The sequence below is a fragment of the Dendrobates tinctorius genome, unplaced genomic scaffold (assembly GCF_039654945.1).
Source record: "Dendrobates tinctorius isolate UK_male_01 unplaced genomic scaffold, ASM3965494v1 ptg000223l, whole genome shotgun sequence".
NCBI lineage: Eukaryota > Metazoa > Chordata > Amphibia > Anura > Dendrobatidae > Dendrobates > Dendrobates tinctorius.
The window spans coordinates 26,661,073-26,675,482 of record NW_027361890.1 but is presented as its reverse complement, the minus strand read 5'-3'; the positions used below and the strand labels follow the sequence as shown (position 1 = coordinate 26,675,482).

At 43.5% G+C, this 14,410-nt stretch overlaps 1 protein-coding gene across 1 annotated transcript; it reads right to left on the bottom strand.

The window, feature by feature from the left end:
* Nucleotides 1–2,018: 2,018 nt before the first annotated feature.
* LOC141059027 (uncharacterized) lies at nt 2,019–12,445 on the bottom strand. Its single transcript, XM_073555233.1, has 4 exons — nt 11,838–12,445; nt 10,987–11,146; nt 9,824–10,876; nt 2,019–2,028 (listed from the first exon to the last, which is right to left on the bottom strand). Exons 1-4 carry the CDS (start codon nt 11,881–11,883, stop codon nt 2,019–2,021), a joined length of 1,269 nt encoding a protein of 422 aa, XP_073411334.1. The 5' UTR covers nt 11,884–12,445.
* Between the last annotated feature and the right edge of the window lie 1,965 nt (nt 12,446–14,410).

Below are 14,410 nucleotides of genomic sequence, written 5' to 3'. Positions count from 1 at the left end.
TGTCGGATTTTTGCCGCTTCCAAAAATCCAACATGATGCGTTTGCTGGAACCCACCGCACACTGAAAAACAACGCATGGTATGCTGACGCATGCGAACTGATGCAAATGCATGCCCCTGCATACACCATGTAAAAAATAGGGAAAAATGACGCATACGGATTGCTGCAAATGAAACACTGCGCAAACAGATGCAAATGTGAAACCAGCCTAACTCGGCATGAGTAAATGTACGCTAGTCAGCATTGCCCTATAGTATAGCACTGGAGCAAGTGGTATCTGATGAAACATCGGATAGCACTTGTCAGAGTTATGCGCTGGCTACTTGCCAATGTGAGTGAGCCCTAAATAATGCTCTCACATATAAATCTATGAGTATAAATCTATATTTCTGCTAGTACTTTGATCCGAAGTTTTACCCATGAAATAGAACAAAATCAGTACAGTCATGGCCAAAAGTTTTGAGAATGACACAAATATTATATTTTCACATGATCTGCTGGCCTCTGGTTTTTATGTGTGTTTGTCAGATGTTTTTATCACATACAGAAATATAATTGCAATCATATTATGAGTAGCAAAAGGTTATCTTGACAGTTAGAATGAGTTAATGCAGCAAGTCAATATTTTCAGTGTCTTGACCCTTCTTCTTCAGGACCTCAGCAATTCTCCCTGGCATGCTCTCAATCAACTTCTGGATCAAATCCTGACTGATAGCAGTCCATTCTTGCAAAATCAATGCTTTTATTTTGTCTGAATTAGAAGGTTTTTGTTTGTCCACCCGTCTCTTGATGATTGACCACAAGTTCTCAATGGGATTAAGATCTGGGGAGTTTCCAGGCCATGGTCCCAAAATCTATGCTTTGTTCCCTGAGCCATTTAGTTATCACCTTTGCTTTATGGCAAGGTGCTCCATCATGTTGAAAAAGGCATTGTTGATCGCCAAACTGCTCTTGGACGGTTGGGAGAAGCTGCTCTTGGAGGGCATTCTGGTACCATTCTTTATTCATGGCTGTGTTTTTAGGCAAGACTGAGAGAGAGCCCATTCCCTTGGCTGAGAAGCAACCCCACACATGGTTTCAGGATGCTTGACAGTTGGCATGAGACAAGACTGGTGGTAGCGCTCACCTGGTCTTCTCCGAATAAGCCGTTTTCCAGATGTCCCAAACAATCGAAAAGGGGATTCATCAGAGAAAATGACTTTACCCCAGTCCTCAGCAGTCTACTCCCTGTACCTCTTGCAGAATATCAGTCTGTCCATGATGTTTTTCATGGAGAGAAGTGGCTTCTTTGCTGCTCTCCTTGAGACCAGGCCTTGCTCCAAGAGTCTCCGCCTCACAGTGCAGATGCACTCACACCTGCCTGCTGCCATTCCTGAGCAAGCTCTGCACTGCTGGTAGCCCGATCCCGCAGCTGAAACACTTTTAAGAGACGGTCCTGGCGCTTGCTGGTCTTTCTTGGGCGCCCTGGAGCCTTTTTGGCAACAAGGGAACCTCTCTCCTTGAAGTTCTTGATGATGCGATAGATTGTTGACTGAGGTGCAATCTTTCTAGCTGCGATACTCTTCCCTGTTAGGCCATTTTTGTGCAGTGCAATGATGACTGCACGTGTTTCTTTAGAGATAACCATGGTTAACAGAAGAGAAACAATGATGCCCAGCACCAGCCTCCTTTTAAAGTGTCCAGTGGTGTCATTCTTATTTAATCATGACAGATTGATCTCCAGCCCTGTCCTCATCAACACCCACACCTGTGTTAATGGAGCAATCACTGAAACGATGTTAGCTGGTCCTTTTAAGGCAGGGCTGCAATGATGTTGAAATGTGTTTTGGGGGATAGAGTTCATTTTCTAGGCAAATATTGACTTTGCAAGTAATTGCTGTTAAGCTGATCACTCTTTATAACATTCTGGAGTATATGCAAATTGCCATTAGAAAAAATGAAGCAGTAGACTTTGTAAAAATTAATATTTGTGTCATTCTCAAAACTTTTGGCCATGACTGTATATCTCATTTCCTGAGTCATAGATCTCTGCAAAGGTGTTAGATAACAATTAATTACTTAATTAGCTATATCTGTTACTAGTTAAGCTGAGTTACAACCAATATGGCTTGAATTATTACATCACCTTTAGAAGAAGTGCAAATTCTTTGGGCTGTGACTATACCTCAGTGTGACTTAGATTTTACTAAAACTTACTAATAGAAAACTTATTATGGGGCTCGTTTAGACGAGTGTATTAGGGGCAGGGCTCAAATCCATTACCGTGAAAAAAAATGGTCCGTTTTCGGTCCAGAAACGTGTCATGCGATTTTCATGAGAGTAAAATCCAATTTTTAACACCTAGCATCCCATTTACATGCAAATGTGATCCGATTGCAATGCAATTTTAACATGAGCTTTTACATAGAGCAATTCTCTATGTAATTTATATGTAGTCTACCAAGGAAATATTCTTCAAGATTATACGCGTATATATATATATCTAATATATAAAGCTCAAGTGTGTGTATGTATGTATGTATGTGTGAATGTCCGGGATTGGCATCCGCACCGTCGCAGCTACAGCCACAAAATTTTGCACAGGCACACGTCTGGACCCAGAGAGCGTCATAGGCTATGTTGTGAGGCAAAATTTTAACCCCGCGCGTTCCAATTCACCAAACAATTTTGCCCCTATCTACATAATGGGGAAAAAGTGTGTGTGTATCAAGCCCCGCCCCTCATTTTGATGTCATAATGGTTGCCATGGCGACGCTGATGTCATCATAGGTTGCAAGCCCCGCCGCTCATTATGATGTCATAATGGTTGACTATGGGAGGAAGGATGTGTGATGGGTATATGGGCACTGGACTATGGGATGGATGATATGTATGATGGGTATATGGGCACGGGACTATGGGATGGAGGATATGTATGATGGGTATATGGGCATGGGACTATGAGATGAAGGATGTGTGATGGGTATATGGACACTCGACTATGGGATGGTGAATATGTATGATGGGTATATGGGCATGGGACTATGGGATGGAGGATGTGTGATGGGTATATGGGCATGGGACTATGGGAAGGAGGATGTGTGATGGGTATATGGGCACTCGACTATGGGATGGAGGATATGTATGATGGGTATATGGGCACGTGCCTATGGGATGGAGGATGTGTGATGGGTATATGGGCACGGGACTATGGGATGGAGGATATGTATGATGGGTATATGGGCACGGGCCTATGGGAATGGTGGATATGTATGATGGGTATATGGGCACGGGCCTATGGGATGGTGGATATGTATGATGGGTATATGGGCACGGGACTATGGGATGGAGGATAATTATAATTTGTTATACCTAGCCACAGTTAGTTACTATGCCCGGGCAGCGCCGGGCTCTTCAGCTAGTATATATATATATATATTTATATATATATATGCAGCGGTGTCCTCACTGTGCAGTGAAGAGGCAGTGACCCAGGAAAGTTCAATGTAAACACAGGTTTACTGTCCAAAAACTTGCCGAGGGCGACTGCACCACTGTATAATGCTGCGGGGTTCCTGGAGTTCGCTCTGCTTGGTGCTGTGTTCCCTCACACATGCTGAGCTTTTGTAGCGCCCCTGTGGTTCAGTCGCCACGGAGGTATTGCACCTTATCCAAAGGTGTGGTACCCCGCTCTCAGGTAATGAGGGGTCATTACCCAGGATTCTGACACTTGCACTCAACACCATTCCTCACATAGCCAGGGCAGAGCTGGATAGAAGTTGTGTGGGTGGAGAAAGAGGAGTAGGGAGGAGCTTGTTGTGAGTGAGCAGTGAAAGTGGGGGGAAGGATAGTCAGTCAAGGACTGGAGCCGTGTGGAGCTCATCCCAGCTGCAGACGACAGTAGCCAGAGAGAAAGGAAAGACAGAAAAGACAGAAAGGTAAGCTTTGGAGTAAGAAAGAAGGGGTCCTAGGGGCACGGGTAATGAGAAGTCCACCTGTGGGGCTCGTATCCACGCTGACCGCTGTCAGGTGGAGGGACCAAGTTGCAATTATGGGACCGGCTCCAAAACTAGTGGAGAAACTAAGGACTCAGCTAGAAAATCGGAGGTTGCAGTATCTGCATGTACTACAGCCAATCCCACATACATTCACTGATAAGGCAGACATCTAGGATCCAGGGGTCTGACCAACGTCTCCCGACAAGATCCGAGTTTGCTGGCTTGGGACATTGTATGTGAAGGCGCAGTGCAGGAGAGGAGGGAACCAGTGCAGTGAGATGGCCAGGAAAGGGACATCTGAAGGGAATTCTGGTGAGGTGACTTTCAAATTACCTGGGAGCTGGCTGGACCACCGACCTGAAGGGCACAGCACCCCAGCTGGGGACTGTAACAACAGAACTGTGAGTAAAAGTGTGAAGACTGCACCCTGCTGTGTCCTCAGTTTATTTGCTGTTTCATCTGCCCTGCACTACAACCACCATTATCTCCATCATCACCATCATTTTACACTATTACTGCTCTGGGGCTTAGCTTTACCTGTGGCAAGCTGTAACAGCTCTGCTGCATCACCATCAGCCCCAGCGGTCTCTTCAAGCAGCTTCGGCTAACATCTAATTGCCGAATACTACAGATGGCATCACAAACTACTTTTCATAAATATCATCCCCTTATCATTTTCATTGGATGCCCAGGGCCACGAACCGGGTCACTGCTGCCATGACACATCCCCTTAAGAACCGGCCCGGTACCAAGTACCCCCCAGCCCTGGCGGGCACTCCACTTTTGCAGTGCCGTCTGCTCTGCACCTTGCAAACTCCACACTGACACACACAACCCTCTGCTGAAGTGGTTTTTACACAGAACCTGTGGCCGTGAGCCACATGGAAAACCCAGGCCGTGGAGGAAATGGACCGACCCCGCTACCTTCCTGTAGTCCATTTCAAAAATAAAAACCCATGGCAGATTTTTTAATCTGCCCTGGACAAATAGCTTGTCTGAGACCAACACTCACTTTTATGCATTGCCTGTGACTACAATGCCCTCACACGGCCTCAATATACTTCTTTGCACATCCTGGGGGACATATAGCGACCCTCGCATATGACCCTGGTCCTTGACTCACTATATATATATATATATATATAGATAGATAGATAGAGGAAGATTAAATAGATATACAGATAGATACAAACATATAGGTAAAACTATGTGAGTAAGATATATAATGAGTGCTTTGTGTGTGTAGCTTACTGTACATTTTTTTAGTAAATAAATTCCTTTTGAAAAAAAGGCATGGGATCTGTTAGAACTTTTACATGGTGCTCACACTGACTTCAGTGAGTTGAACTGAATTCATTGGCTGTGTCAGGACCTTTGTGATGGCACCACAAGCGTGAAGTACTTTTTTCTTGGTGTTTTTTTTTACACAATATCACTTAGTTGTTAGTAATGGGGCGTCTTATAGACACCTCTCCATTACTAACCTCTGGGCTTGATGTCACCTGACAATACAAAGGCGACATCAACCACCCCAACTAACACTGCACCAGCGCAAGTAGTGGGGAGCGAGTTACAGGGACGTGGTGACCCTTAAAGGTATAGGATCCATTTTTTGCAATCCTCTCTATATAATTTTTTTGCACTTTATAAAAAGAGTCACTGTGTTGTTCTATAAAAATGCGCATTGTTAAAGTATGGACATGCACACTGCACTTTATATGGCAGTGATTACTTTGAGCCACTTATATAATTTTTATGATATACAATATATGGTTGTTTCTTTGTATATGCACATTGCTCTTTTTTCCACAGCGATTTATTAAGTTACCAGTGGTCTTTTTTTATTTTTATCTTTTTGTGAACATGATATAAATAACACTTTGTTTTTTTGCACATTGCACACTGCACTCCTCACGGCAGTAATTTATTTAATGGTTGTGTTTTATTTTTGTATGCACTTGCACTTTTTCATTGCACATTATACTATTTTTGAAATTTTTTTTTCACTTTATAATATATGAGGTATGCATATTAGAATATGAATTATATGTAATTGGGTCCAATTTTATTTTACAATTTTGTAAAATTGTTCCTATACGTGCACTTTGTTTTTATTTGGTTTTTATGTAACCATCTGTATAATAAAGATTATTAATTAAATACACCTTGTCTGTTTGTTTTTTTGGTTAACAGGTCTTATGGTTGGTTGGTTTGCTTTTTGATCTTAAATTAGTGTGTAATCACTATTTTCACTGGACACTGGTGGTGGAAAATAATATATTGATCAATATTAATTGTTGTATCATTCTATATATCGAGATATATACTATATCCAGTGTCGGTGTGTGTTTTTCTTACCAGCGCAAGTGGGAAGAGCAAGGCTAAGTGTTAGAATTGGCACATCTTATGGATGTGTCAATTCTGGGGAAGCTGAGAGCTGATGTTTTTAGCCTGGGATGGGGCCAATATCCATGGCAATTTCGTAGGTTATTAATATCAGCCCACAGCTGTCTTCATGACATTTGCTGTTTATTAATTATAGGGGGACCCTATGTCATTTTTTTCAGGATCCCCCATTTTAATAACCGGGAAAGGATAAGTATACAGCTGTGAGCTGATATTAATAGCCTTGGAAGCTCCATAAGGCTAGTTTCACACTTGGTTTTTTTTTGCAGCGGGTTTTTCCTGCAAAAAAACGCATTAAAAAAACGCATACAAATGCATACAAACGCTGCGTTTTTTTCAAGCATTTTTATGCGCATGCAGGAAAAAAACGCAGCGTTTTTGCGCGTTTGTATGCGTTTTTTGTGCGTTTGCGTTTTTTTACAGATTTTGGAAAAACCCCACAAAAATGAAAAAACAACCATTCAACAACACACAAGACCAATGGGACTTCATTGTGGGTGTGGTATGTTAATATATAGACCCTGTCTACAGTATTCTTCACATTTGCTTGATTCTTCTCGTGACCATGGATCTGCGCTGGAAGAGTTTTCACTTCAACTTGGATTTGGACATCGCGATGGCTCAGGCGTATGCAGTTGCTTGCCATGAACAAAGGAAGAGAGAGAGGCAGCGAAGACGGCGGCGTATGTGGATACATCCGATTGTTGAACTCCGGGAGAGCCGTGGGGCATACCACACCCTCTACAGCGAGCTACAGGCAAACCCGGAGAAATTTACAGATTATATCAGGATGTCCCACGAAAGTGTCATGGATTTGCTTGCTCGTGTCCAACAATCCATCCGGAGACAGGACACACAGCTCCGTCGTGCGATTCCTCCTGAGGAACGGCTACTGGTGACATTACGGTATGTTTTAAAAACCAAGGGGTGCGGTCTGATGTTTTTTTTTTAAATTTAGTATTCAAAACCTTGGGTAATTAGTTTTCGTGAATGTACTAATATTTTATTTTATAGTTTTTTAAAATAATATACATAAATATTAATTTTACTTCTTTGTCTGTTCACAGATTCCTGGCGACTGGAGAAACCCTATCTTCACTACACTTCCAGTACCGTATTGGAATCTCTACCTTTTCTGCAATTGTTGCTGACACCTGCCGGGCTCTCTGGAATGTTCTTTCCCCTAGAATTTATGCCCCTGCCCACCGCTGAAAAGTGGTTGTAAATTGCTGACAAATTCTGGACAGTATGCAATTTTCCCAACTGTTTGGTAGCTGTTGATGGTAAACACATACGGATCATCAAACCCCAAAGAACGGGATCTGAGTACTATAATTACAAAAAGTACTTTTCAATAGTACTCATTGCGATTGCGGATGCCGGATGTATGTTTGTAGCAGTGGACATTGGAGCATTTGGCCGTGGTAATGACTCACAGGCTTTTAAAAACTCAGACATGGGCCGGAGGTTGTATGGCAACCAATTTAATTTCCCTATGCCACGGCCTCTTCCTCACACCGAAGCTCCGCCACTGCCCTTTGTAATGGTTGGCGATGAGGCTTTTCAAATGTGCGGAAACTTACTGAAACCCTACTCCAGCCGGGACTTGGACCACACCAAAAAAATATTTAATTACAGGCTGACCAGGGCCAGAAGAACTGTCGAGTGTGCTTTTGGGATTCTTGTTTCCAGATGGCGAATTCTGGGCACGGCCATTAATCTTAAACTTGAAACAGTCGATGAGGTGGTGAAGGCCTGTGTGGTTCTACATAACTTTGTGATGGCTAAAGAGCACCCGACCTTTGAACTGGACGATGATGCTCCTAACCCATTGCCTGAATTCACTCAGCACACTCTCAGGTCATCCGTTGAAGTTGGCCAAATGAGGGACCAATTTGCGGCCTACTTTATTTCTGATGTAGGACGGGTGCACTGGCAAGATGAAATGGTGTAATGTTTTTGTTTGTTTATGGTAATAAAAAACCTTATTTGATACCATTACTGAGTGCACTATATTTTTTAAACTCCAATTTAATAAAAAACTTCCCATGTATAACTGAATTTTTTGATGTTCACACACCTGGGCAGGTAAATACACATATGAGTTAAAATGCAGCATTGCTAGTCTGCGTGAAATATATTGGAACGAGCAAAGCTGCAGGCCATGAATCAGGAAACCATTTTTTTTCAAGAGAAAATTGTGCAACTAGTTGAAAACAAAGTATGTGATTTTCTCAAAACACAACCCTCAAAACCCAACCCCAATGAAAGTCCATGGGGAATACAAGTCAGCATTGAGTGGATGAATGTAATCTGCTCCATTCCAACTTACAAGTTATTACACTAGGCCTTGGAATGACTATACTAGGCCGTGGTATTTCAAATATGAGTATAGTAGGCCTTGGGGCTAGTAATATAGTAATATGTGAAATACCACGGCCTAGTATAGTCATACCAAGGCCTACTGTAATAACTCGATTTTTAACAACTAGCATCTTGTTTCACAAAAAACAAACTGGTGAAACTAGAAAGAAACTTATTTTTAAGACAAGTTTCAACAGTTTGTTTTTCATGAAACCAGATTCTAGTTGGTAAAACTAGAGTTATTACACTAGGCCTTGGAATGACTATACTAGGCCGTGGTATTTCAAATATGAGTATAGTAGGCCTTGGGCCTACTAGTATAGTCATATGTGAAATACCACGGCCTAGTATAGTCATACCAAGGCCTACTGTAATAACTCGATTTTTAACAACTAGCATCTTGTTTCACAAAAAACAAACTGGTGAAACTAGAAAGAAACTTATTTTTAAGACAAGTTTCAACAGTTTGTTTTTCATGAAACCAGATCCAAGTTGGTAAAACTCGAGTTATTACACTAGGCCTTGGTATGACTATACTAGTCCGTGTTATTTCACATATGACTATACTAGGCCTTGGGTTGGTTTTTAACATGTATTTACCCATCAGTGTGTGTGAGCGGCGCAAACAACATTAATGAAACTTAGTAATGGTGAACCACAAATGTAAATTTATTTTTTATCACAAAAATAAACCAAAAAATTATTTTTTCCGGCGTTTGGGGGCAGATGGTTTCAATTTGGGGGTGTGCAGGGAATATGCAACACTTGCTGTTGAAGACGGTGTTTGAGGGGAAGGGGCAACAAAACTTGTGGGGGAAGGTAGTCCAGTTAAGGGAATTAAACTAGGATCACTTGGAGGAGAGGAAATCTGTTCAGGTACATTAGTTGTAATGGCATGTCGCCGTAGGCTTGTGTGCCTGGACCGACTTTGGCCCAATGCCCGCCTTGAAAGATTTCGCCTTGAATTAGGGGCAAATATCGAGTGTAGGTCCCCCGTCTGCAGGTGTGGCTGCTGCTGCTGCTGAGGTGGCGGCTGCTGCTGCTGAGGTGGCGGCTGCTGCTGAGGTGGCGGCTGCTGCTGAGGTGGCGGCTGCTGCTGAGGTGGCTGCTGCTGCTGAGGTGGTTGCTGCTGTTGAGGTGGTTGCTGCTGCTGCTGAGGTGGCTGCTGCTGCTGCTGAGGTGGCTGCTGCTGCTGCTGAGGTGGCTGCTGCTGAGGTGGCTGCTGCTGCTGAGGTGGCTGCTGCTGCTGCTCTTCGTTGTCAGTGCTCGTCCTTGCAGGAGGACTGGTGGCGGCAGTGATGGTCCAGGTTTGCAGAGTGGTGGTGGCAGGGCTACTACATGTTGTTGTAGCGGCAGGGCTGTTCCATGTTTGCCTAGTGGTGGCTGAGCTCCACGCATGCATGGGAGTGGCGGTGGTGCTCCAGACAGGAGCAGCGCTTGCCATGGTGGTGTCGGTGAAGTGACCAGCTGCACTCAGACTTGTGGTGGTGTAACGGTGGGTGTCCTGGCTTTGAATAGAGGTGTCCGTGCAGTGGTATGCAGCACAAGTCGGTAGTGAGGTGAAGCGAGTCAATGGTGGCACAGGTGGAAAGGACACCACTGACTGCTGACCGTACCGATTATGCTGCATAGCCTGCAAGAAAGCATTGTTGCAGGCCTGCAGCACATTCAGCTGTTGATCAGGACTAAGGTGTTCCGCCATGCCCTTTTCAATCTTACTAAAAAAATGGTGTGCTGGTCTGTTGAGGTCGGCCTCCAGACGGTCAAGGCGCTGTTCTACAGAATTGAAGCGGTGTTCAAAGTGGTTAAAACCACGTTCCATGAGTGCAAAACCGCTTTCAACTCTGTCGGACAGTGACTTGAGGCTGGAATTAAATGTCTCGCTCAAATGCATAAACTCGGGCAAGACATTCCTGTCCAAGGCCCTCTGCCGCTGGCGGGTAGTGCCCGCATAACCAGTGGCAGAGACCTGGAACAGGGGAACACCTGATGGCCCAGCTTCCTGGTCACCAGCTGTGTGTGTGGTTGACCTGCAAGGTGCTTCCTGGCTGTCGGATGGCTGGGACGGGTCAGAGGACGTCCGAGGAAGGACCGCTCCAGGGCCAGGTTGCAGGGTGCTGCTCCAGGTGCTGTTGAAGAAAGGAAAATCATTACTACCATGCCTTTACAAGAAGCATCAGCTGTGGATTAGAAAAACACAGATTAATAAAAATAAAAACCCAAAATTTATAATACTTACGATCTCGTGGCAAGGACCGGTCTTAGGAACTGCAACGCGTGATAGTGACGGTATCTAGTTCTGGTCCTTGACGCAGATCCACTGCGAACCTGGCCCTCAGCACGAACATCACTGTTGAAGCGGTCCTTGATCGAACGCCAACGTGTTCGGACTTTGTCCACTGTTGATAAAAAAAAAAACAGTGCCGTCAAGGACAACAGTCACTGCGGCACAATGTAGCAATACAATACTCAAAGCAGTCACTGTAGACCCCGATGACACTGTTGGGTTTCCTGCTAGAATACACCTAGCACGAAACCCAACAGTGCCGTCAAGGACAACAGTCACTGCGGCACAATGTAGCAATACAATACTCAAAGCAGTCACTGTAGACCCCGATTACACTGTTGGGTTTCCTGCTAGAATATGCCTAGCACGAAACCCAACAGTGCCGTCAAGGACAACAGTCACTGTGGCACAATGTAGCAATACAATACTCAAAGCAGTCACTGTAGACCCCGATGACACTGTTGGGTTTCCTGCTAGAATACACCTAGCACGAAACCCAACAGTGCCGTCAAGGCCAACAGTCACTGCGGCACAATGTAGCAATACAATACTCAAAGCAGTCACTGTAGACCCCGATGACACTGTTGGTTTTCCTGCTAGAATACACCTAGCACGAAACCCAACAGTGCCGTCAAGGACAACAGTCACTGCGGCACAATGTAGCAATACAATACTCAAAGCAGTCACTGTAGACCCCGATGACACTGTTGGGTTTCCTGCTAGAATATGCCTAGCACGAAACCCAACAGTGCCGTCAAGGACAACAGTCACTGTGGCACAATACAGAGCAGGGAAATACTCACTAAACGCCTTTTTGTAGGATGCTGTGGCGCTGTCCCAGCCATCCATCAACGCTGCGGCCACCTCATTCCATAGCCGCCGGGTCACCACAATGTCCTTGTGCAGCCATTCACGGCTGTCCCACAACGGCGAACGCTCCTGGACCAGGCTGATGAGCTGCTCATTATCCAGGTAGACGTCTTCATCCCATTGTGGAACCTAGACAAAACACATTCATTAGAATAATCAAATTTAAATTGAATAAAAAGTTACAAAAAAAGAAACATAAAAAAGAGTAAAAATAGAAGATAAAAAATAAAGAACATTACAAATCATTTGATACTTACATTCCGTATCACCACCGGGACTTGGCTTCGCTGCTCCTGCTCTTCGCCCTCACTAGTCCCGTCCGCAGAAGATGATGATGACGATGTCTTAAAAAAGTTGAAAAAAACGTAAGAGATTTGGAGAAGCAGCAGATATACTTACCAGATGCACGAAAATAATCACCTCACGGTCTGCTTGCGCCAATTCCTGCCGCGATGGGGAATACTCTGATTCTGAAGACATACTGCATGTAAAAATAATAAAAATCATTAGTACATACATAATTTAAAAGGACAGGCATATAATGTAATATACTCACATTCTTCGCTGATATAATGGGTTCTTGGTTGACTGTCTGCTCTTCAATCTGTCAGTGTAGTAGTGGCAGAGTTTTGGCAGGCACCTCCTTTATATAGACTTTTTTTTTTTGACTTTAGAAGATTATAACTAGGACAACAAGTGGACACCACCAAAAAAACGCAGCGCTAAAAAAACGCATACCTGCGCATGCCAGTGCGCACGTATGCGCATCCATAGGCTATAATGGCCATTTTTAGCGCAAAACGTGCGCATACGTGCGCATGCGCTTTTTTCCAGGGCCAAAAAATGCAACATGCTGCGTCTGGAAAATACCAACGCACACCCCAAAAAAACGCAGCGCATGAAAATCGCATACATGCGCTTACCAGCGCGCAGGTATGCGCACCCATGTTAAATATAGGGGAAAAAACGCATGCGCACGTATGCGTTTTTTTCCAGCGCAAAAAAACGCAAATGTGAAACCAGCCTTAGTATTACCCCCTTACCAGGCTATAAACATCTGTCCTCTTTCCCTCTGTTGGTTACTAAAATGTTGGGGGATCCCACGGCATTCTTTTTCAGAAAATAATTTAGTAAGAAAAAAAGCATGTACAGTAAGCTGCACAAGCACTGTACTAATTATATATATTATTGACATCTTTCTATCTATCTATTCTATGTGTATATATGTATTCTATCCATTCTATTTTGTCGGGTCATGCTGTGATTTTACTGTACGCAGCAGATGAATTGACGACTTTTCAAAGGACGTGTGTGTAAAAATTGGACGGCACGAGCATGGTCCGAGTGCCATGCTATTTTTTCACAACCATTGACTTGCATTGGTGTGTCTCGTCCAAGATACGAGGACAATCTCAGCATGCTGCGATTTCTTTTCTCATCCCTGATTTGTGCTGAAAAAAAATCTCAGATGAGCAAGGACTCATAGATTAACGTTGGAGTACAATCCATGTTTTTTTTAATTTCACCTGTCTGTTTTCCTCACAGATTGGAAAGAGCCCTTAGGTTATGTTCACACGCAACTTTTTTGTTGCTTTTTTTCCTGTAGCTAAATGAGCTCTCTTGGCAGTAAAAAATGCTGCGTTCATAGCGCCCGTTTTTCAACATTGTCATTATATTTTGATGCTTTTTTAATTGATATGCTGCAGACTTAAAAAATCCTGCAGCTTTCCAAATCAGTCAGGACAAAAAAAAAGTGCATACATGAGATTTCTGAATTTTCATAGCTTTTGGTGGTATTGTGAAAAGTAGCTTTTAAGTCGCTTTAAAAAGCTGCAAAAAAGCAGAAAAAAATTTAACATGTGACCATAGCCTTATAAAGGCGAGCACTGTACATGATAGAGTTTAATAGTCATAAGAAAAGAAAAAGGTCTTGGAACCCATCACCGCTCAGCACAGCATCCAGATGTAGATCATCGGAAAACGTGTTGTGAATTTTATGGTGGACCAGTTTGGATTATTTTTTATTGCATGGTCATAAATGCGTAAAGAGGATTGGGGAATGCTTTTTATAATTACAGGACTTTTTTTGTGTGTGTGATTTTTACTTGATTATGGGGTTAATAATGGGGGTGTCTGACAGATGCCTTTCCATTACACAGCACACATTGCACAGCTAGCATCAACCCTAATTCCAGCAGACATTATACAGCTGACATCAACTCTAAAACCATTACCCCACTTACCAATGCATCAGGGCAAGCAGGAAGAGCCAATTCTTCGCGGCAAAATTAATGCATCTATTGGATGTGCCATTTCTGGGGGCGTCTGAGAGCTGGTGTTATTAGTAATTGAGGGGGCCCCTTAAAAGCCTATTAATATCAGCCCACAGCTGTCTGTTTAGTCTTTGGTTATTAAAAATAGGGTGAATCCCACGTCATTTTTTTTCGGTTCCCCTTTCAGTAACCAGTTAAGACTATGCAGACAACTATGAGATGAGCTTTTATTA

Bases quoted from the DNA above. Each gene is read 5' to 3' on its own strand.
- LOC141059027 (XM_073555233.1), bottom strand. From the start codon at position 11,883: ATGGATGGCTGGGACAGCGCCACAGCATCCTACAAAAAGGCGTTTA. The intron at 11,147-11,837 runs GTGAGTATTTCC...TTTTATCAACAG, and splicing joins ATCCTACAAAAAGGCGTTTA to TGGACAAAGTCCGAACACGT. The intron at 10,877-10,986 runs GTAAGTATTATA...TTTCTTCAACAG, and splicing joins CCGGTCCTTGCCACGAGATC to CACCTGGAGCAGCACCCTGC.